This window comes from Pelobates fuscus, chromosome 3 (assembly GCF_036172605.1).
Source record: "Pelobates fuscus isolate aPelFus1 chromosome 3, aPelFus1.pri, whole genome shotgun sequence".
Taxonomy (NCBI): domain Eukaryota; kingdom Metazoa; phylum Chordata; class Amphibia; order Anura; family Pelobatidae; genus Pelobates; species Pelobates fuscus.
The window spans coordinates 352,807,222-352,831,148 of NC_086319.1; the positions used below are offsets into that span (position 1 = coordinate 352,807,222).

Here is a 23,927-nt window from a genome sequence, read left to right on the forward strand (position 1 = left end):
CCATTTGGCTTATCCCTCCTGGAACATCAAGCCTGTTGCAAATTTTAGTATCATCAGCAGAAAATCCCTTTATGCTGTAATTGTTATGGTGACTATAGTGTCCCTTTAAGAGTTATAGTGGATTTTCATGCTTTAACATTTTTTTTCAATTCATAATGAATTTGACATTGAGAGGTGTAGATATTGAATGCTGCTTTTTTTTTCGTACCTATGGTTTGATGAGTGAACAAGTTTGTACATCTACTCCCTTTCTCAAGCTGATGTATGGTTGTTGGAGCTACGGTTAGAAAGTGTGATTTTTTTTAAAAAAAATTCTGTATATCCTCTTATCAACATTGTTACACTTTGATTTGCATTTGTTTTAATTTTCTGTTATTGTTCATGTAATTATATTTATTTAATAGTTCACTTTGGTCTCTCTGAAGCTGAAAACTCTCTTTATATGTGGTATGTCATTTTTGTGTATATCACTGGGGAATTGTGTGTTATTTCTGGTTTATAGTACTATCCTTGGCTCTTTTTGTTATTTTTGTTCTTTGTTTTGACCTACTAGGAGTTAGATTTGATTGTGGCAGCATTAATTCAGATGTAAAGTGATTATATAAGTCTTAGTCCTCAAATTTTTAAACTCTTAAAAGGACAAATCATGCTGTAGATGGCCTATTCTTTTAAATACTTTGCATAGAAACATCAAATGCTGAACATCAATTTCAACAGATGTAACAACAACAACATACACTACAACAAAACAGGATAAAAGCAACAAATTAATGTGCCTGATTGAAACAACTCCAGGAAACTAGCTCTGTTCTGAGATAAATCACTCACTCAGTATTTTTTTTTCTCATTTCTTTATAAGTATTACAATGACATAAAACAAAATGTATAAAGGTGCAAATACACCAGGGTAAAGGAAAAATATAAAGTTATCTTATAGATAAGCATAACACAGAGGTTTACCTTCTCCCAGTAACAGATCTAACAAACACAATCATGGAAACAGAAAAAAACTAAAATGATTGAAGGGGCTTCTAGTATGTGACCCTACAATATCCAGTAATGGCCCAGTTATGTTTTTTGATTATGAAACCTGTTTTTATGGGAGTGAGAGATAAACAAGCACAGTAAGACACCTTCATAGGATATGCATAATCCCCCAAGTCCCAGATTAACCTTGGCACTCAACTGTCCCTAGACATGAATAGCGTCCTACTTAAGAAAGCATCAGAACAGATTACACACCATGTGATTGCCAGAAAACTCAGGGGTCACTTTAAAAGGCACCTAGCACTGAGCAGGAGCAGGTGTAAGAAGGAATCTGTGCTGAGGGGACTGCCATTAACGGAGAGACCCCAGCATACACAGTTTCCCTTACATAGGTAAAAAATAAAGGAGACACGAATCTGTTATTTTTTTGTATCCTTTACATTCAAAGTAAATCTTATTAAGAAGCAGCAAAGCCTTGTCTGCTAATTTAGGAAAAGGATTGAAAGATCTTATAAGGTAGAACAAGACTAACACAGGAGAAGATATCTTTGGAGTAACTGGCCAACAAAGATTCACAGCCTTAACCTGCAGACTTGAAAACAGCCTTTACAAATTATAAGAGACTTCTGTATTCAGGGAGATATTTTCATCCTTGGAAAGAAGAATCCAGTGATGGGTAATACAAGCAGCTCAACTGTGGATGACCTGCAGGCAGTGGAAATCCACCACTGGTACAAGAAGTTCATGATAGAATGTCCCTCTGGTCAGCTCACACTGCATGAGTTCAAACAGTTTTTTGGCCTACGTGGGCTAAGTGGAGATGCCAACAGCTACATAGAACAAATGTTCCGCACCTTTGACATGAACAAGGTAAGAGAACAAATTATAAACACTGAATGCTGGATGACAATCTTCCCCAGGGGACTGAAAATATCATACAAGGCAGTATATATCCTTCTTTACACAGCTAAAATTTGGTGCGCTTTAACAAGATAGTCATAGGCAACCAGCTAAACTATGGAGTACCTAGATACAAGTAAATCTAGAAATCTAATCCACAGGGTGCCTAGAAACACATCTGAAAATCTACATCACGAGGGAACTAATTATATGTACATCTAGAAATCTAAATATTGAGTGCCTAAATATGTACATTATATATTCTAAAAAGTGTTTAGACACATGCATATACACATGTTTATCTAAAGAGCTAAATCATGGAGTGCCTGGGCATGTGCATGTGTAGACACATTTATATCTAGAGATCTAGATGACGGAGTGCCTACACACTTTTCTATCTAAAAATCTAAGCCATGGAGAGTGCAGATACATGCCTTTCTAGAAAGCTAAACTGCACGGTGCTTGGGCACTTGTATCTTTAGAAAGCAAGTTATTTTTTTACAACATTTTTTTACAAAATTCCAAAACAAATAGCAAATTCTAAATCAGAGACAGCACTAATACAGAAATACAATAATTAGCTGAAATAAAATATAATAGCAAACAACACACCTTCGATATTAGTCCTCCTGTGGTCAAATCAAAACATGAACGGTAGATTGACAACAAAAAAATGTAAAGTTCAAGAGAATTTAATTACTATGTTGTGGCTTTATAGCGTATTTTGTTTTTACTTTTTGTAGTTATATAAATATGAGGGCCATTTCACATATCTCATTGGTTTAGCTATGAGAATTTTATTTATGTTATAAATAGCTTTTTTTTTTGTCATGTTGCATGATTGATGACTGAGATAAACTGGTTGGTACCCATATTTAGCTATGAAAAAATGGAAGAGGTGTTACAAGTAAAGTTATGTTATGAAATTATCTTTGAGTGGCTCATGCAGTTAAACAGACCCTATATTTACTTATGAATAAGCTGAAGTTATACGCATTGTAAATAATACACCCATGAAGAAATAAACTAATATACACAGAATGTATTATAATTTATAAAAAAATTAAGAGATAATGTCTGAATTTGTGAAGAGGTTGCAAGATCCTGAACAAAAATGTGACTGTGGGATACATGTATGTTTTGGGTTACAACCTGTGGATTATACCTATGGCCTTACAAATAACTAAGCATACGAAAGGAAAATGAACTTAAATCACCTCTTCAAGTGTAGAGCTGTAGTGAATATACAAATATTTACATTTTCCCAGACCATACTGCAGTAGTTGTGGTTAGAAGATATATATCTCATTGTAGGCTATTAAACCACAGGATCTGTATTCCAGGTAACAAGATATACCTTCTAACTATTTACCAGTACACTTACAGTCTCTAGGTCTGTTATCTGACTGGATGCTGGCTTAAATAAAAATCCTAACAATTATAGTTCAAAACTAGAAATCGTCAGTTGAAAATATAGCTCAGTGACCAACTTTTTGTTGAATATATATGTACAATGATAATTTCAGCACAGTTTTGAGTGTCACATGTTGAGAATCTCTTCATTTTAATTTGCCTGTGTGCTAAATGAGAAATGTGTCATTCAAATGGATTTCATAGGTATGAACACATCCTATCTATCTATCTATCTATCTATCTATCGATCGGTAGAAATATAATAATATAAAACCAGGAGGGTATTCACGCACTTGAACATGTATACTTATAAGGGTGCCGCTGGGGGCAATTCATACTACATACAAAATTCAGCGCACTCACTCATTCACTAAACAGCAATTTCAAGTCTCACAGAATGCAATAGTTTTATTTAAAAACAGCTCACCAAAAAATAATAAGGGTTTAGTTACAGTATATGATCATACATTGCATAAGCCTGCCACAACGTCAATGTACCCCATTATTGGATGGTCCTGCTCTAGCATTATATTTCCATCCCCCAAATATATATATATATATAAAAACAGGTTGTCCTGTTGTTGACCCTGAGGAAATTCCCCATCGGAGACTGAAACATTGGTCATTTTTAAATCTTATTTAATAAAGCATTTACATTTTAAGAACGGTGAGCAGCCATTCTATTTTGGATATATATATCTATGTTGCTGTATATGTTGCTGTTATGCATCACCTTTGGATCTCAAGTTGGAGTTGGACACAGGACACAGGAACTTTAAAAAATCATATCTCTACCACTATCCCAGAGTTCCCAGCTAGACATGAACATGGACAGGCATTGTGTTTCAGCATTTATATTGCATTTCTGCAGATACCCTTAGCAATGGACACCATTTACAGTATTTTTTTGTTTTTTTTTTTAAAGCAAATTAAGGGTTATGGTCCAAAAGGCCACCTTGAGCTATGTAGATGATGCAATATATGTTCTGTTTGCACTGTGGGAAGTTTTATCATGTTTGGAATACACACTTATACATGTATATATCAAACAAGATTGTGGAAGGCATTCACAAGGCATTGTGGAGGAATAAATTGGTATAGTGACACAATGGCAGGTTGGTATATAGATATAGCAGACCAATTTCTCTTTTGCCAAAGCAACCTATGGATTTGCCCTGACATATGACAGTAGCAGGTTTTATATAGTTACAGTTTTCTTCCAGTTTCAGTTTATGGGTAACAGATTGTCCTTATGACACCGTCTGTGGCATCATTGAGAGAAGCAGAAATGAGAGAATAGTTAGACAGACACACAGATAAGCAAAACCTGAAACAAAACATGTTTATGTTCAATCAGACATGTAGTATTTGATTATGTGATAGAATAACAACATATAGCTTGGCTTCGCCTTTATCACATCTGTCACATATCCCCATAGATATTGGGAGGTGTATAACAGTTCCAGAGATAGCCCTAAAGCAAAAGCAGTTACTTATATAACCACGTGTCACTGTATTTTGCTTTTGGACCACCGTGTTCTGATTACTGTGTCTCTGTGTCACACAGGATGGGTACATTGATTTCATGGAATATGTTGCTGCTCTCAGTCTGGTCCTTCGTGGAAAGATCGAACAAAAGCTGCGCTGGTATTTCAAGCTTTATGATGTGGATGGGAATGGATGTATTGACCGTCATGAATTGCTGAATATCATCAAGGTGAGAATTGAATAATTTAAGATCTATTTCAAAGCAAGGGAAGAGCATTTAGAATAAAGGACTTCGGACCCAAATGTTAATGTAAAGTTACTTTTCTAATTAGGTGAATACATTTAATCATCTACATTATTAAATAAATTATAGAAACATAGAAACATAGAATGTGACAGCAGATAAGAACCCTTAAAACACTGCCCCACTCCCTCCCCCAATTTAATACAGTGATCCCTTCCCTTGCCCAAATTAATACACTGCCCCCTCCCTCAAATTAACACAGTGCCCACTTCCTTCCCCAATTTAATACTTGGCCCCTTCATCCCCCAAATTAATACACTGCCCCCTCCTCCCCAATTTAACACACAATATAGAACCATAGAAACATAGAATGTGACGGCAGATAAGAACCGTTCGGCCCATCTAGTCTGCCCAATTTTCTAAATACTTTCATTAGGTCCCTGGCCTTATCTTATAGCTAGGATAGCCTTATGCCTATCCCACGCATGCTTAAACTCCTTTACTGTGTTAACCTCTAGCACTTCAGCTGGAAGGCTATTCCATGCATCCACTACCCTCTCAGTAAAGTAATGCTTCCTGATATTATTTTTAAACCTTTGCCCCTCTAATGTAAGGCTATGTCCTCTTGTTGTGGTAGTTTTTCTTCTTTTAAATATAGTCTCCTCCTTTACTGTTTTGATTCCCTTTATGTATTTAAATGTTTCTATCATATCCCCCCTGTCTCGTCGTTCCTCCAAGCTATACATGTTAAGATCCTTTAACCTTTCCTTGTAAGTTTTATCCTGCAATCCATGAACCAGTTTAGTAGCCCTTCTCTGAACTCTCTCTAAAGTATCAATATGCTTCTGGAGATACGGTCTCCAGTACTACGTACAATACCCAAAGTGAGGTCTCACCAGTGTATACAAAATACCATTGTATTGACTCAAATGCTTTGTATATAGAATCACAATGCCCAACACTCTTTTTCTATGAAAATATATCCTTCATGAACCACCAAACAATAAGTCTACATTTCAGTCTACATGAAACTTCTTAAGCATTAACATGTGTCATGGAATGTGAACAATCTTCTTATTATATATATAGAAACTTGTTAAGTCTGATTATGTGACTAACACAATGTTGCCAACTTGTATGTTTGTTTGTTTATGCTTATATTGAATAAATCTATTAGACTTATTATCTTAGTATTTTAGTGATGTGTCCGATGTTGCACTGTATCTAAACTCTAAACAATCGAAACAATCGAAAATCAGCTATAATTGTATTTTAATACATATTATTAATACATTATTATTTTGTTATTAATGCTGTTATTTGAACCCTTGTTTGGAAAGCTTTCATTTTGGCATTGTAAACCCCACAATGAAAACACTGCTGGATATTTTAATTTACATATGGAAGGAAAACCACAAAATACCAAGATTAAATCTCAATTAAATTTAAGCTGCTTGTAATTCTAGTGTTTGTTGTTTTCCATTGCAAGGTCACTAGATCAGGGATCTTCAACTTGGCTTACCCAAAGGCTAAGGTTAAGTAATCTTCTCCCATGGAAGCATCAGTTACTCTCAGACCCACAGCTAGATGTTTCCATGCAAGTGCACTTGAAGTGGAAATCAATCAATAAATTGATTATTTTGTGTATCTGCCCCTGGCCAAATTAAAGAAACAGTGCATGCACGCTCCCTGAAGTAATTCACACCAGACACAAGTTTCAGGTTAATGAAAAACTTGAGGAATGTTTATTAGAGGGGGTGGCATGCCCTTTATAAAGCAAAATTACATCATAAGCATTGTCAGAGATAACATTGATTTATACATCAATAATTGGTTAGGGGTTAAGTGGTTGATTCATTGCTCGTCCTACCGGGTGTGATGTCACTGGCATCTTGCGGGTCTCCCCCGGATTCCAGCGCCATCTTGTTAGTGAGGGTGTTATTCGATGACTAAGGGAAAACTCCCTAGCCCTAGCGGCCATTTTAGGCAAATCACAAAGTATAATAAATGCTGATCAAGAACTATATAAAGTAAATGGACATTTTACTGATTAAAAAATTAGGATTATATTTCATGTCCACAACAGCACTGGCAAAAACTCATAACTGAGCAGAAAATGCAGAATTCTAAAACTTTTGAAATGAGGCTGAATAGAGCAAATTGAGCTGGCAAACACTGCTACCCAACGGTCCAGCCCTAACTGCAGTCTGAGATGTATAGAGGTACACCTTGGACTTTCAAACACGTCTCTATTTCAGGAATGTCCGGTTAAACAGAGAATGGGCAATGAAAATATTTAGGACTTAGTACTAGATAATTCACAATTCAAGGAACTGAGTAATGGTAACATAACAATATCTCCTAGGCTAATTCTAAACAAGTTTTGATTGCAGAATACAAACATAATCCAAATGGAGACAAAAAAATCAAGACAGTATAAATCAAAGTTGAGAACTCAAAATAATTATTTACACCCTGTGTATAAATCATGCAACAAAATATATAACAAACAGAAATACTTGTTCCATTGTTTGTCATATGCTGAACTCACAGAACCCATGAAAAACAAAGGAATTAATTGTGCAAGCAGTTTTAATTAATACAAAGGATTAACTCTTTAGTATTCTACTTACTTTTTTTTTTTTTTCAAACTGTTTTTTCAGAGCTCTGTATCAGTTGTACAGCTGCACCAATCAGGTTTCTTTTATTCTGATCTTTGGCTAAAGCTTTGGATTATGAGTTAAATCAGCAAAGTTGCATGGGGCATGTAGTTGATCGCCGCACAGCAGTAAAATACATCACTTTGTTTTGCAGTGTTAACTATTTAACTGTGCAAATATTGCAGTTGCTTTTAGGGTCAGACAGATGTCAGTGCTAAATATATGTGCAGAAAAAAATCGGGATACAGCTGTATAATCGATTAAGTATACATCAACAAAAACTAGTGTAGAAACATAGATGTCAGTGCTCCCTCAGCACCAAATAAACATTAATAAAGGGTTAATTTTTTTTTCCTTTAAAAAGGTGGTCAGTGACATTTGGAGTTTTTGGGGGTTTTGAGAGAAGTGTCTTTGCTTACACCAAAAATCTCTTACTATTATTCCGACTTATCCGGTAACCTTTTTCACCTTTGTATAACACAGTGATAAAGGGTTAATTTATTTTCCTTTTTTAAAAGTGTTTGGGTGGGAGTGGTGAAACGTAAAAGAGAAAATACTAGAGGAAGACTTCCCTGCTCATGTGCAGGGATTAAATAAGGAAAGACCATAGAGACTGACTGTCCTTTTTCGAACACTGTTTGACCCAAGGTGCATGTATACAGCTGAAGGATCCTGTCATGTAGGGATGAGTGTTTTGTCTTTTTTTCTTTTACATAAACTTCATTTTTTTAAATCTATTTTGTTTCAAAACTTGATGAAAGGGTAATTATACTGAAAAATAGTTTTGAGAAGACATTGGTCCTTTAAGCAAATCCCACAGTCTTATAAACCAACCCAGCTCAATTTTCTAACCCACCACTTCACCAGCCTTAGTGAAGCCTTAGTTTTCTATCAAAACCCAGTTTAAATTCTTCCTACCATAGCCTAATTTCTGAATCTTTCTCTTTTAGTTCATCCTGTTCACATTCTCTCTATTCATTTTCCCCTTAAACTTCATATCCCCTCTTCATTTCCAATTCCACATCATGTATTTTTTCTTTCCTCCTTCATCTATCTCTCTTCACCTATTCTATTAATCATTTTCTCTTTTCCCTTAATATCACCCCCTGCAGCCTTCATTTAATATATTATCCCAAATCTCAGTTCTCTTGGTGTTTTAGTGGCATGGGAGGTGAGCGGTCTTTGTTTCTCTCAGCACAGATGTGCAGTCATTGCCTTCAATGTGCTTGCAACTGACAATGAGTGTGGATGACCTGTTGATAAAACAAACAAGGAGAAGCCCTGCAACCTCCAACAATGGACCCTTCACACATCCAATCAGCACTTTTCAGAATCTATGAGAGCAGGTCTGCTCTCATGTGATCACACCAATGGCTGACTGAATATATCACCCAGTTAGTCTTGGCTCTGGTGGCCAACTAGAAAAGTGCTAGTATTTTGGTAGGCCAGATTAAATGGATGTCAGGTGCATAACAAAAGCAATTTTTCTCTCCTTTTATCTACTATCTAAAGACTCAGATGCCGGTGTTTTCATCCTGCTGTGTTGCATGGGCTCTGCATATAAATAATTTATGCCATGTTTGTGCTTTGTGCTCCTTTTACACATCAACCATTGGAATTAAAAAAACTCTAATTCTCGCTCAGGTATTTCCTGAGTAAATAGTCTTAAATACTTTGAGCTTGGTTCTTATATTAAACCTGCCCTTTATTAGCTTGGCTCGTTTCTATAAGCTATTTTGAGAATTGATGGAGGGCCTTCAGAAGTCCAGTGGCCTCACAAACCAAGGAGAAAACAATACATCTCAGTCTTATACCATCCTTTTCTTTGTAGATTCATTCTATCCATTTCAGTATCCAGAGGTTACGGTGGGAGCAAAACTCTGGAGATTGAGTTCATGAGTTTCTGTTGACCTTGGCAAAGGGAGTCTGCGAAGTTAAGCTCTTATGTAGGGCATATATTTGATGAAATGATAATAACGTACATATGAAGTATGCATTCCAAAGTTTTTCTTTTCTTAATCAAACAGTAAGACATGCTTCTTATAATATATAAATACTAGTACCATCATGTTAATGCAGAGGTCCCGATGACAATGGCAAAGTACTACTACTGTGCTGCGCTACAACTGTCAAACCCTGCCACACTCCAGAACTTATGTCAACTACAATGTTCACTTTAGGAAGGTGGTGCCATCACTACTTCCACACTCAGAACCATCCAAATGACAGCGCAAATCTACCAGTGACAATCCTAGTGATCATTTTAAAGCATTACTGCTAAGCAACTGCCTAGAAGGCCAAAGGAGCTAAGAAATGAGCATTTGCTTGTTCATTGCCTTAAATCTCCTTAAAGCACTTTCCACGACTCAAAGATAGTGAATGCAGGAATGTGATGTCATTTCAATATCTGCCATGTTGAAACCATTGTATAACTTTAAAGAGCAGAAACACAGAACCAAAAAAGTAAACTACCATGGATAAACCTGGTAAACCGAGATTTGCCAAAATACACCTGTAGTGCTGTCAAACAGACAGCAAGTAAAGCTACTTTGTCTTGGTTCCACTTTCTCCATCTCTACGTGATGCAAATGGTGCTGAAATACAGACATGCTTTATTGCTTTTTAACGTTTTTGGTTATTCTTTAACATCGGGGGTAGTAGTCAAAAGCTACTAAGATACTTAAAATATATGTAGCTTTTCTTTTACATAATTTTTATTGAGATAAAAATAGATATTTTCTGTTTTTATAGCTAGTATGTTTCTTTTTTTATAGACTGGTGACTGTAAGAGTGTGTGTCAAAGCATTACTGTATACAATGTTGAAAAACCCAAAGCACACCAAGTTAATCGTGCACATCAAAAAGATTTTATTAAGTAGAAATTTGATAGAAATAGTATGAGTAAAGTGCAGCAGGGGTTGCTGTATCTCCTGCTCTGGGTTGGTATGCCTATGTTACTGTGGGTATGTGGGTTATTTCATTGAGCACTTATCTTTGAATTTGATATGTATAATAGGTATGTTATTCTTTATTTCTCATATACTGTTTGCACTTTACTATTTCTATCAAATTTCTACTTAATAAAATCTTTTTTATGTGCAAGATTAACTTGGTGTGCTTTGGGTATGCATGAATCTGGTGGTAGAACAGATTTTCCCATATATAACCCAATTTCTTCCTATCATACCACTACCCTTATTAAGGCGTTTGTCAGAGTGTCTGTGTCTGTCATTGTCTAATAGTTTGACTATTTGTCATAAGTGATTTTTTTTTCTCTAAAAACATAATGAAAAGTTACCTGTACTTACATTATGCAATAATAAATAATAAGAAATGGTGGGCATCAAACTTAGCTTCCATGCAGGGCACCTTTAAGGCCCACTACCTTATATTTCTGTCAAAGAGATGTTCCAAGAATTGCCTTGCTGTGTCGCCTACCTAGCTTTCAGTAATGGTTGCCATCCTTGTTTAGATCTGAATGCTTTTTTTTATCAGAGCATTTCTATTTACAAGAATTCATGTACTCTGTCTGGGTGGCATTCCATTAAAGTTAATTCCCTCAGGCATACCGGTTTAATTAAACAGCCAGGAAGTACAGGCATTCCTGTGCATACCATTAATCATAACCTAATACCCAGATATTCGATCATATGCATCAGCAAATAGCACTTTCTCCATGCCTTCTTAACACTCAAGAACTCTCAAGGTGAGTACTGAGCTGCCCTGCCGCTTTAACAGGATTTACAAGCAGTTATGATTAATCTGTTCCTAATAAGAGCAAGTTAATCTGCTGGAAGATAGAGGGTGGTAATGAGGGGAGGGGGAAGTTAATCAAGCTGTGACCCAATAACCTACTATTTTATCACAGTTATACAAATACAAAAATACACTTCTTCTTTGACTATAACTATAGAGGAGTAATAGGCTTAACAGTTAAAAATTATAGCACACAATACAGATTTGCTAAATAGTATCACCATGAACATGCCATGTAATATGTTATTGCCGTTTTACAAAATAAGCTGTTTGATATCTTATTAGACAATGCAACAGTGTGCATTCTATAATTGGCTTTGCAAGATATATTTGCACGATACATTATTAATATTATATGACAGTTGGCAAGTATGGTAGTGTTATGTACTATTAGATGGCTATCAGGGTTAGTTGTACTGGTTATATATGAATTTTCTTAAGGACAAATATTCTCATTGTGCTTGTAATAAATATAGCATGTCATTTAATGATTTTCCGACAATATATCCAATAGATGTCTGCTGGCACTCCACCAACATATAGATATAAAGTACTGCTTGCCTGGGTGCACATATCCCTTGTTGAAATATGTAGCATAAAATGAAAAAAATAGGATGCACTCGCAGGTCTTAGGTTAAATGTGTATTTATTGAAAAAAATCAATAAAATAATTTATCATTTCTGTGTACAAAATAATCAACGTTTTGACACTCTAAGGGTCTTTTTCAAGATCTTTTTCAAGATAAATACAAAAGTCACCTTTAACTCAAAAACCTGCAAGTGCATCCTATTTTACCTTTTATGATAGAGATATATATATATATATATATATATATATATATATATATATATATATATATATATATATACACATATACATACTTGCAAATCCCTGAACACAAGCTCAAAAGTCCCTTAAATCGCCAGGTGCCAAAAGCCTGGACTCCAAAATGTATACTATGTTAATGAAGGTGGCTTCACTCCGGTCTTGTAAAATCCAATGCTTTATAAGAGGAAAAAAAAGTTAAAAGATCAGCGTATTTTTTTTTTTCATAGATGTTATAGATCCATACAGCAGAACCTGTGTTAGTTACTCAGAAAGCAAATATTGGAAAGGTAAAGGAGGTACAGACACACTCTAATGGTTGTAACACAGCCCCCTCCCCAAGTTGATTCATTTTCTTTTTCATTTATTCATAATATTCTAGCCAACAGCTTTTTCTTAATTTCACTAAATGCAAACCATTTGTCCTTCTATGACAAATGGTTTGTATATCAGTGTAACAAAATAGACATACTGGACTAGTAACCACTAACATAAACAAGATTCACATATGTCACATACATCATATAGCAATTGTCTTTGAATAATGGACATTTTAAATAGTGCAATATGCCCCGGAGCACAGTTACATTTACTTGTTATGATAAATGCAAATTTATTGGCTTGAAATTTTGACTCGAGGAGGACACAGAATATTCTCTATTTGTTAAGCCTATCATGAGATAAATTTTGACACATCATTAAAGTGCCTTGCAGATATGTGTTGATTCACCAAAACTTTGAACATGTACTTGAGACTGCATTAAAGAGAGCTTAACATAAATAGTCTAAGGACACATAAAAGACTACTCACAAGATGATAAGCCCTTAGAAAAATGCTAAGGTCAATAGGATATAATGTTAAGTACACGATTGGTTTAGCAGTCATTAAAGGGATTTATCTGATAACTGGAATATCATGTCATGTGATCCCACAGTGCCACATTGTTCAAGGGACAAAACCACCAGAGGTACAAGTATAATAGTATTGGCTATTCTTTCTCCTTGTAACCACATCAAATTTTAGATGCACCATAATAGCAGTAGTAAGATGGAATGGTCTCGATCGACGTATCCATTTTGTAGATCTCCAACTTCCATAACGACTTGCATTTGTAAAGGTTGGCACAATATCACGATAGTTCTACTTTTATAATATCCTAGAATTTACCGACGTTTGGTCTGCTCTAAATGTTTGAATTGTGCAACATATATTCATCAATACTCAATCAAGTGGTTCAACATGAAGCATAAAATTACCTGTCTGACAAATTTGAAATCAATAAAATTGTGGATTTCATTAAATAAGCAAAATTAATATAACTTGCAGAGGTCTGATTAGTCAACATTGTTTTGCAATGAAGTCTGGAGTTTTTTTTCAGTTCTATTGCTAAATAAAATTAACAAACCCGTTGCTAAGCATTTTTTTTTCTAATTTTTGTAAAAAAAAAATGTTAGCAATGAACTGTCTCGCAGTGAAGAGTAGGCTACTACCATGGATAAAAACATTGTAGATTAAAACATGACTGATGTTACTCACTAAGCAATGAATTGTGAATTATTGGGACAATAACTGCGTTCGAGAATTTTTCTAATTTTACTTTTTTGATCTAAATTGTGCAGTTCAATGGCCATTTTGTCATAATTTCTGACTTAGTGAATAACTAGATAAGAATAACATAAGATCTTTTTAAATGATTTTCAGAAGGTGCTTAAGGAAGATAAAGATCCAATTCTTTGTAGGGAGGCCCCACCAATATTTTTTTATTGTGGCTGAGCTTACACTTATTCGTATATTTTCCCTGAATTCCTTCTGTATTTTGGTCAACCTGTGCCCATAATTGGTGCAGAGAATGTTGAATGTATTGCTTGTCTGTGCCTCTCTCCCTCCACCTTTTTTCCTGTACTATTGTTTCCCCAGCAGGGCGTTGTCCCAGGGACACTGCCAGACCAGTTTAAACTATCTGCTTTGTCCCTCCTCAATCTCCCATCAGGATCTTGGGATTCAAACCCCTGTTGTATTGTGTTGGAGACCCCATGTAAGGGTCTGTGCGTAAAAGCCATGTGTGACCATATAAACCTCAGTTGACTCCCAGAACTGTGTGTCATCCAGTTACGGGGGGAATGGGCTATATCTCCTAAACAGTGCTTCCTTCCCAGCTTTAGAGAATCCCAGTAGAGATTTTTGATCTTATTATTATTGCAGCTCCACTACAATCGGTTGGTAGCGATGGGATACAGACTCACAGTGGAAGGAAGCAATGGTTCGGTGGATAGCACCATGCGAATGGGAAACGAATGGAGATGAACTACTCCATTCTCAAACGAACGACATTAAAGGAATTATTGGAAGCAAGGGGTAAGGTAGCTAGCAACATAGTGAAAGCTACTTTTATTGCCGAACTGATGGAGGGAGACCGAGCTAGCAGCACTACACCTCTACCAACTATGGAGGAGACAGAGTTTGTTAGGGAAGTAAGGACAAGGCTGGCATTTACAGTGGAACTCCCTCAGAGGAAACAGTGACCAAAGTGATGGCAGATGCACAAACGTACATAATGGCCAGACAGCAGAAGGCAACCCAGCTACAGATGGCAGACCAGCAGTCCAGAGAAGGATCACCAGCGATGTTCGCCATCCCACAAGGTAAACCAAAAATTCCCTATAATGCCTTTAAAACTTTCTCAGCCATAAATTGACAGAATAAATTGACGTCTACCTCCAGGATTTTGAGAGATTGTGCCACCTACATAACATCATCTGTGAGGACTGGGTACCCCTGTTGGCAGGAAAACTGTCTGGGTGCACAGCAGGGGCGTGTAGGGCAGTGCCCGATGAGGACAGTGAGAACTATACCTGGGTCAAGCAAGCCATCCTAGCACGGTATGCAATCACACCAGAGGCATACCGATGGCAATTTCAGGAATTGAAGAAGTTAGAAAAAGATTTGCATGCAGAGTGGGCATGCCGACTACAAAGAGTCACATTTGGATGGGTACAGGCCTACCAAGCTACTACCATGGAGGAATTGCTTCAGCTTAAACTCCTGGAGCAGTTCTTTAATGGGCTGGCCCCTGAAGTACAAGAATGGGTGAGGGACCGTAACCCCCTTACTCTCACGGATGCCACCCGTCTGGCAGATGAGCACCACAACGCCTGGCACCACCACAGACCACCACCCTGGCTATTTTCGAAACAAGCTATTTCCACACCAGGACCACCAGCACCACAATGCAATTAAGGTATGATTACCCGACAACACCCTGCTTTCAACCTCGCTCTAACATTCGCTGTCACCAGTGACTGCAACTGGGGTACGTTCAGAGAGAGTGCACCCAAAACCCAAACTGGACCCGCAACTCATGGATTCGTCCTGGCCCACCGCCAGGGAACAGAGCGGCTGCCCATTGCTACCAGACTGAGACAGCTACCCGCAGTTCAGCTCCTCACCCCACTAAGGAGAAACTGGGTTTCTTACATGAGGCAGACCCAGTCCAAGCCGCCTCAGACAACAGACAACACCACCAACAAACGGTGTGTCTGGAGGTGAAGAATGTCCAGGGACTTCGAGATACAGGGGCCACCTTAACCCTGATAAAGCGCCACCTGGTTCAGGACACAGCACGTACGGGAGGATCAGTGGCAGTATGGGTGGCAGGGGGAGCCGTACACCACTTACCAACTGCCAGCGTACATTTGAATTGGGGTGTGGGGGCGGGAATGTGAAAGTTGGCTTAATGCAGGAGCTGATGTACTCCTTGGAAATGATTCACCAGAGGAGTCCTATCCTGTGACAACCAGGCAACAGGCTCGCACCGCTGGCCAACACTCACACTCTGATGCTCGGGTAATAGATTGCCCCCCGCCCATAGAGAACATTTCCTGGGATGTCCATGCTGAGTTTGAAAAAGTGTTAGCCCTAGACCCCACATTGCAAGTTTATAAGGATTGGGTCACCTCCAGTCAGGCAGGATTTGAGGGGGAGGAAAGAATATTCAGAAAGAATAGTGTCTGGGTCCGTAGCGATCCCTATGAAGCAGTTGGCAGTTCCCGAAAAATATAGGCAGGAATTACTCCGGATAGCGCATGATAGCACAGCAAGACCAAACACCGACTGACGCAAAACTTTTTATGGCCAGGGATTTCAAAAGATATACGCCCATATTGCCAGACATGTGACAAATGCCAGAGAGTAGGAAAGAGGGGAGACCGCCGCAAGGCAGAATTTCACCCTCTCCCCATTATTGAAGAACCCTTTAGCAGGGTGGCTGTAGACCTTATGAGGCCTTTAACGAAGCCCAGTCCCTCCGGCAAGAAATATATCTTGACCATGGTGGACTATGCCAGAGGCGGTGGCATTGACCAATATCCACGCCGAGATGGTCGCGGATGCTCTGATGCGGATTTTCTCTTGCATGGGTTTTCCACAAGAGAATCATTTTGGGTCAGGGTACCCAATTTACCACAGAGGTACCCAATTTACCGCAGCTCTGGAGACTAAGCGGCATTAAGCCCATAGTGAACTCCTCATACCACCCACAGACCAATGGCCTATATGAACGGTTTAACAGAACATTGAAGCAGATGCTCCGCATGTTCGTGGCCACTAGCAGGGACTGGGAGAATATTTGCCTACCGGGAGGTGCCCCAGGAATCCACCGGTTTCTCCCCATTTGAACTATTGTTCGGGAGGAGGGTGAGGGGGCCCCTAGATCTGATTAGGGAACATTGGGAAGGAGATACTAGCACAGATGGTACTCCCATTGTCCCTTATGTGTTGGAGTTCAGGGACCATCTGGAGGTTAGTTCGCACGGCTTGGGTTAGCTCCTCCAGGCTCAGAAACTGCAGTGCACTTGGTACGGTAGAGGAGCCAAGGACCGCAGCTTTCAAGTGGGACAGAAGGTGTTGAAAGCAGTCTGCAATAACAAGCTGCAGGCCACCTGGTAGGGCTCATACTGGGTGGTGGAACAAAAGTGCCACACCACCTATGTGATTGGCCCTTGCTCAGGTATAGGGGGAACATGCATGCTCCATGTGAACATGCTCAAACCCTACCACGAGTGAACGGAGGATGTGGTGGCTATCTGCGCCCCAGCCTCCGAGGATATTGAAAACCTTTCCCTACCAGACCTCCCCTACCAGACCTCATACCAGATCTACCTTCTCAGGGGCCCTTGAAGGGGTACAGTTATGCCTCAGGAGCGTAACCAAGTATGGCAACCTTAGGGGGCCACCTTCTTCAACCTACCTGGGTACACTCCTTTGGCCACTCATTGAGTAGAAACTCCAGGACAGTTACTGTTACGACAGCCACCTTACTGAATCCCTGAATTGGTCAAAGAAAATATGAGAAAGGAGATCCAGGAGATGCTCCAACTAGGGGTTATCGAGTAGTGCTAGTACCGAAGCGGGATGGCACGACCCGCTTCTGTTTAGACTACCGGAGGTTGAACGACAAAACCGCATCAGACACATATCCTATGCCTAGGATAGACAAACTTCTCAATAAGATGGCCAGGGGCAAGTACCTCACTACAGTAGATCTTTGTAAGGGGTACTGGCAGATTCCTCCAGCCAAGGATGCCATACCTAAGTTGGCATTTGTCACCCTGTTCGGCCTGTACCAGTTTCGGGTCATGCCCTTCGGAATGAGAAATGCTCTGGCAACATTTCAGAAGATGGTAGATCGACTATTGGACGGGTTCCAGGATTATGCGTGTGCATACCTGGAGGATATTGCTATTTACAGCAACATCTGGCAGGAACCCCTGACCCGCATAGGAGCGGTATTAGACCACATTAGGTAGGCAAAGTTTGACACTTAAGCCCAGTAAGTGTCACATAGGCATGGCAGAGGTAAAGTACCTTGGCCACAGAGTAGGGTGCAGACAAAAGAAGCCTGAATCCGCCAAGGTTGAAGCCGTAGCACAGTGGCCTACCCCCCCATACTAAGACTCAGGTTCTGGCTTTCTTAGGGAACGCAGGGTATTATAGAAAATTTGTAATGAACTACAGTGCTTTAGCCAAACCTCTCACTGACCTGACCCGAAAGAATCTCCCTAGACAGGTAATTTGGTTGCCAGTGTGTGAGCAGGCATTCAAGCAAATGAAAACAGCTCTAATAAATGCACTTGTACTTGCTGCTCCCAATCCAACTAAACGTTTTCTTGTCCACACAGATGCTTATATGTTTGGATTGGGAGCAGTACTGAGCCAAGTCGGAGCCAATGGCGGAGAACATCCTGTGGCTTACTTAAGCATAAAACTCTTACCCAGAGAAGTAAGCTACACCGCCATCGAGAAATAATGTCTGGCTGTGGTGTGGACCCTCAGGAAGCTGCAACCTTATCTTCACGGACAACCCTTCTCATTGCTCACAGATCACAAACTGTTGTGTGGCTAAACCAGGTGGCAGGAGACAATGCAAGGCTGCTTCGCTTGAGTTTAGCGCTACAGCCATATGACTTTACAATCCACTACCGCCGTGGGAAGTAGAAGAGCAACATTGACAGATTATCCAGACAAATTGAACTAGAGAAGTGATCTGTGAGCACCCCAGACATCCCCAAGCTGATCCATTGGGATCACACTGTGTATGCCGGCTTGTGGTTAAGGGGGGCTGTGTTGTGGAACTTACACTTATTTGTATATTTTCCCCAGATTCCTTTTGTATTTTGGTCACACTGTGCCTAATATTGGTGCAGGGTATGTTGAATATATTGCTTGTCTGTGCCTCTCCCCTCCCCTTTTTTCCTGCCCTATTGTTTCCCCAGCAGGGCATTGTCCCAGGACACTGTCAGACCAGTTTAAACTAGCTGCTTTGTCCCTCCTCAATCTCCCATTAGGATCTTGGGATTGAAACCCCTTTTGTATTGTGTTGGAGACCCCATGTAGTGGTCTGTGCCTAAAATCCATGAGTGACCAAATAAACCTAAGTTGACTCCCAGAACTGTGTGTCCACCAGTTACTGGGGGAATGGGCTATATCTCCTAAACAGTGCTTCCTATCCAGCTTCAGAGAATCCCAGCAGAGATTTTGGATCTTAGTATTGCAGCTCCGCTACATTTATAAATGAAGTTCTGGAGTAAGAACCCTGCCTAAGATGCCAATTACTGTCCTCTGTTATATATTATCAGCACTACAAATTAACCATCTATATGGAGGATATTTCTAGGAGGCATAACCTGTGTATCAAAAAATATGTATTGCTATATAATGATACTATACTATACTTCTTTTTCAGGCAGTACGTGCAATCAATGGATGTGATCATGATACTACTCCTGAAGAATTCACCAATCGTGTGTTTGACAAAATTGATATCAATGGAGATGGTAAGGGCTAGTCTTACTGCATTAACTATTATCAATTCATGCAAAGTGGGAAAACAGGGGTTCTTTGATCCAGCGTAGTTCATGTACTTTAGCATACTTTCTTTCTAAATAGCTCATATTGTAACATTCTTTAAAACAATAGTTCATTTCCAGTCTATTACCATTCACAATGTGTAAACACAATGTTTCTGCTTAATGCATACTTACTTTCAAATCATTATCGACCTAAGGGGTTATTGAGTAGTGCTAGTAAACATAAACATTTTTCTTTCACAATGATTTATTTCATTGTCATTCTCATATAGTAAACTGTCTCCCTGTATTTGGCTTTTCTCCATTTCATAGTGAGTTTTATCAAACGTGATTGCTTTTGAGTTAGAAAGATATGTCTCACTTTCATAAGAAGGGAAAGTCTATTTAATTATATAACTCTCTGTCCTTCTCTGTCTTCCTCAGGGGAGCTGTCACTGGAAGAGTTTGTTGAGGGTGCTCGGAAGGATGACGAATTTATGGATGTTATGATGAAAAGCTTGGACCTGACTCACATAATGACCATGATTAATAATCGGAGGCATAGTGTGTGATATAAAGGTGGCAGCCAGTGCCACTGGGTGTGCAGGCAGAAGAGCAAAAAGGGGTGCGGAGTGTACTTAAGTATGCTTGAGAAGATGTCACCATGGATTATGTATAATAAGGAAACATTTTTCATAACACAAGGAGGACATAGCGGAAGATGGGGAGGAAGGGAAAACAAGTGATAGAGTTGGAGGAACAATGACTTACATATTAAGAACTAAGAGAATTCAAGAAATAAAACTGTGGACAGAAGGTGGATTCTAGAAATGATATGCATAGGTAATACATTCACAGCAAATCAAACAAGTATAATCCTTTATGGGTTGCATTACTATGTATGTAATATTATTGATAGTTAATATGTTATTCTTGGCTTAGTGGATATATTACTACAAGAACCGCTCCTAAAGAGTGCCTAGATAAAGATCCAGTACTTGCAGAAATATGAATAAGGAGAAGTATTGGAACCATGGAGTATGTTTGAGTATAACTTTATGTGATGCGGGCCCTCCTGTGATGTAGGGTACATGACATCACATGATGTAACTAAGCCAAGATATATTGTATAATTTGAGAACTAATTGAATGTAATGTAAATATGTATGAAACACAATAAGAATATATATATATATATATATATATATATATATATATATATATATATATAAATAAATATATATATATATATATTCTTTAAAGCATTTTATATAATATGTTTTATTGAGGCATAGTGTTAGCAGAATATATAGTTCACGGTACGTAGTTAGTGTGAAGCAGTCTGTACAGAGAGATGTAGAATAGCTATTAGACATACATAGTGTAAATAATTGATGTCTATGTAGCAGTATGTAAAAAGTGCTTGGAAAGTAGATATAAATTAACTTTTCTTGGTGTGTGAGAAAAATAAATATAAATTTGTGAGATGGTGAGAGCAAACGGCTACTGAAACATAGCTTTCATAATAACCCTTGAAAGAGAGATAAACATGCATTAAAGAAAAGCATCATTCCATGACTCCATAAGTATTGAGAATATGTAGACAACTGTTATATTGTAGGCATTGTCAATTACAGCAATGATCATGGGACAAAACATAACCATCACACAGGATGTAATTAGGAGGCAAAGAATGGTACAGTAATCCTGTAGTGGAACCAGGACTGAGTATAGAACAGTCACCACAGTGTTCAGAGTAAGAATTGGTGGAGGCTTAGTTGTGTGCAACCAAGAAAGATAAAGTATTTTTTTTTTAAATAGTGGCTTAAAAGGACAAGGCTCCCACATGCCCTTATCAGGGTTACACATAAACTACCATCATCAGGCTCACACATATTCAGCCCTTGACAGGCTTACATATACTCAGCCCTCATCAGACAAACACATACACAGTCCTCATAAAGTCCACATATACACTACTCTCATCCGGCTGACATATACACTACCCTCATCAGGGTCACACATACACTACCCTCATCGTGCTCACTCATACTCAGCCCTTATCAGGCTCACATATGTACTAACCTCATCAGGCTCACATATAATCAGCCCTCATCAGGCTCACATATACACTAGCCTCATCAGGCTCACATATACACTAGCCTCATCAGGCTTGCATATACACTAGCCTCATCAGGCCTACATATACACTGCCCTGATAATGTCCACATATACACTACCTTCATAAGGCCTACATATACTCTGCCTGCATCATGTCCACACATACACTACCCTCATAGGGCCCATATATATACTGCCCTCATCAGGCCCAGATATACACTACCATCATCAGGCCCATATATCCTTGTCTACACTATCCTCATTGGGTCCTCATCTATTGACTATGACGATGCATCTCCACAACATCAAATATATGCAAACATTGTTGCAGTTTCTGGATCAGAATTCATCCTGTGAACAGTCTGGACCCTGTGTACCTCCATTTGCACTATCACAATTAGAGGGGGTATGTTAGAAGGTGGGCTCTCTATATCTTCACACAACATTTTCACAGCTGTTAATGAATTCATTTTTATTATGGTTATTATTTTAAAGTCAAATGTAGCCGAATATAAGAAAAATATGTTTGTTGGAAACTGACAGAGATGCAGTATAGTGCTTATAATGAGTATATGGTGTTTTAATGTTACTATGCTGCATTGTGCACTTTGTGTATATTGCACTTGTGCATGATTTTGTATTGTGAATCAAATGGAAAAGAATACATGTGGCTTTTTTATGTTTGACAGGTTTGTGCCTTTTTTTGTGAGCTGTAAATAAAATGCTACGTAAACCCTACATACATTATAAATAAAATGGTATAATATTGATGTGACAGGAGTGATGTGTGTACAGTACAGGACAATATGCAATATGTCCTGTACTGTTAGGGCTGGCTACTAACAACCAGGTAAGTAACTGTGAAAATGGTAATGAAGGAGCTGATCGTTAAAAAGCAGCTGAATAGCTCAGACACAGAGAGAGGAAGGGTTGCTGTTTAAAACGGCAGAGAAACCCTGACAGGGATACACCTGTATTCAATATTAGAAAAACACATAATGGTGTAATAGAAGTAAAATACACAATTCGGCACTGATAAACATTGCACTTACAAGTGGTAGACATATATGAAAAAAATGGGGTTATTCCAGATAGCACAAATGCAGCTCTTTGTTCTTCCTCCAAGATGACTCCTGTTGTGGCCGTGGCTTAAAGCTGAATATTAATCTTTTAATTAATATGTAATAATTAAGCAATAAGTAACAACATTAATATTTGCATAGGTCTTGGTATTATGATCGAATATGTGGATATAAAATGTACAATACATTTATATTTAATATAATAATTATAGCAAGTAGCAGAATGTCAATTTACTACAATAATTATGCAATTCGAAACTGCAATATATTCCGTACAAAAGGCTATAACAGATGCTAAATGTAACAATGGACTCTTATGGTACAATACAAAACATTAACAAACTTACACAGGCCCTAGTCTGTGGGGCTGGAGCTAACTAGTCAGCTGGTGGTAGTCTACATTCTGCTGAGTCCACAAGAGACAAAGAGGTTGAATCCCTTCTACATCTGGTTTTTATTCAGTGTAATCCTAAAGTAGGCTGGCTTGTGATGTCACTCCCAGAAGCACATGTCTTAAGGAAACCATATCATGGAAATTAATCCTACACATTGCCTCTAGTGGTGCCTCTAAAGCATTAACTTCATTATGCTTTATTTTATGTCACAAATCATTCTTTAATATCATTAAACTCTCGTTAGGAGTGCTTGAAAGTAGGGACTTTAACAGATGAAAAGAGTTAATATTAAAATATTAAAATAATATTTATTAACCCCTTAAGGTCGACAGGCATGCTATGCCATCCTAAAGGAGTAGCTTTACAAAATGCCGCCAGGTGACAAAGCATATGCTCTCCATCCTTAGTTCTTACCTGACCGCCATCGCTGGCGATCACACTGGGTGGACTTGTCTGAAATTCCAGGCCATACCCTGTAACAAATACGACCCTCCCGGGCTTTATATAGCGATGATGTCGCGATCACATGGCCGGAATAGCAGGCTGCATCACCTCCTGCAGGGAGACTGCCTGGGATGTCAGGGAGTTGCCCAAATTGTAATAAAGTGAAAAAACTAACATTTGTTACACACTTTACTATTAAAAAATGACTTAGATCAGTGCTTTAAAAACGTTCCATGTTGGTGACATACTGTTTAGACACGGTAAATC

General features: G+C 38.5%; 1 protein-coding gene across 1 annotated transcript; it reads left to right on the top strand.

Moving 5' to 3' along the window:
- Positions 1 to 1,286: 1,286 nt before the first annotated feature.
- LOC134601257 (guanylyl cyclase-activating protein 1-like) lies at positions 1,287 to 20,785 on the top strand. Its single transcript, XM_063445724.1, has 4 exons — positions 1,287 to 1,857; positions 4,868 to 5,017; positions 19,516 to 19,606; positions 20,063 to 20,785. Exons 1-4 carry the CDS (start codon positions 1,660 to 1,662, stop codon positions 20,188 to 20,190), a joined length of 567 nt encoding a protein of 188 aa, XP_063301794.1. The 5' UTR covers positions 1,287 to 1,659; the 3' UTR covers positions 20,191 to 20,785.
- Positions 20,786 to 23,927: the final 3,142 nt, after the last annotated feature.

Bases quoted from the DNA above. Each gene is read 5' to 3' on its own strand.
- LOC134601257 (XM_063445724.1), top strand. From the start codon at position 1,660: ATGGGTAATACAAGCAGCTCAACTGTGGATGACCTGCAGGCAGTGGAA. The intron at 1,858-4,867 runs GTAAGAGAACAA...TGTGTCACACAG, and splicing joins GCACCTTTGACATGAACAAG to GATGGGTACATTGATTTCAT. The intron at 5,018-19,515 runs GTGAGAATTGAA...CTTCTTTTTCAG, and splicing joins AATTGCTGAATATCATCAAG to GCAGTACGTGCAATCAATGG.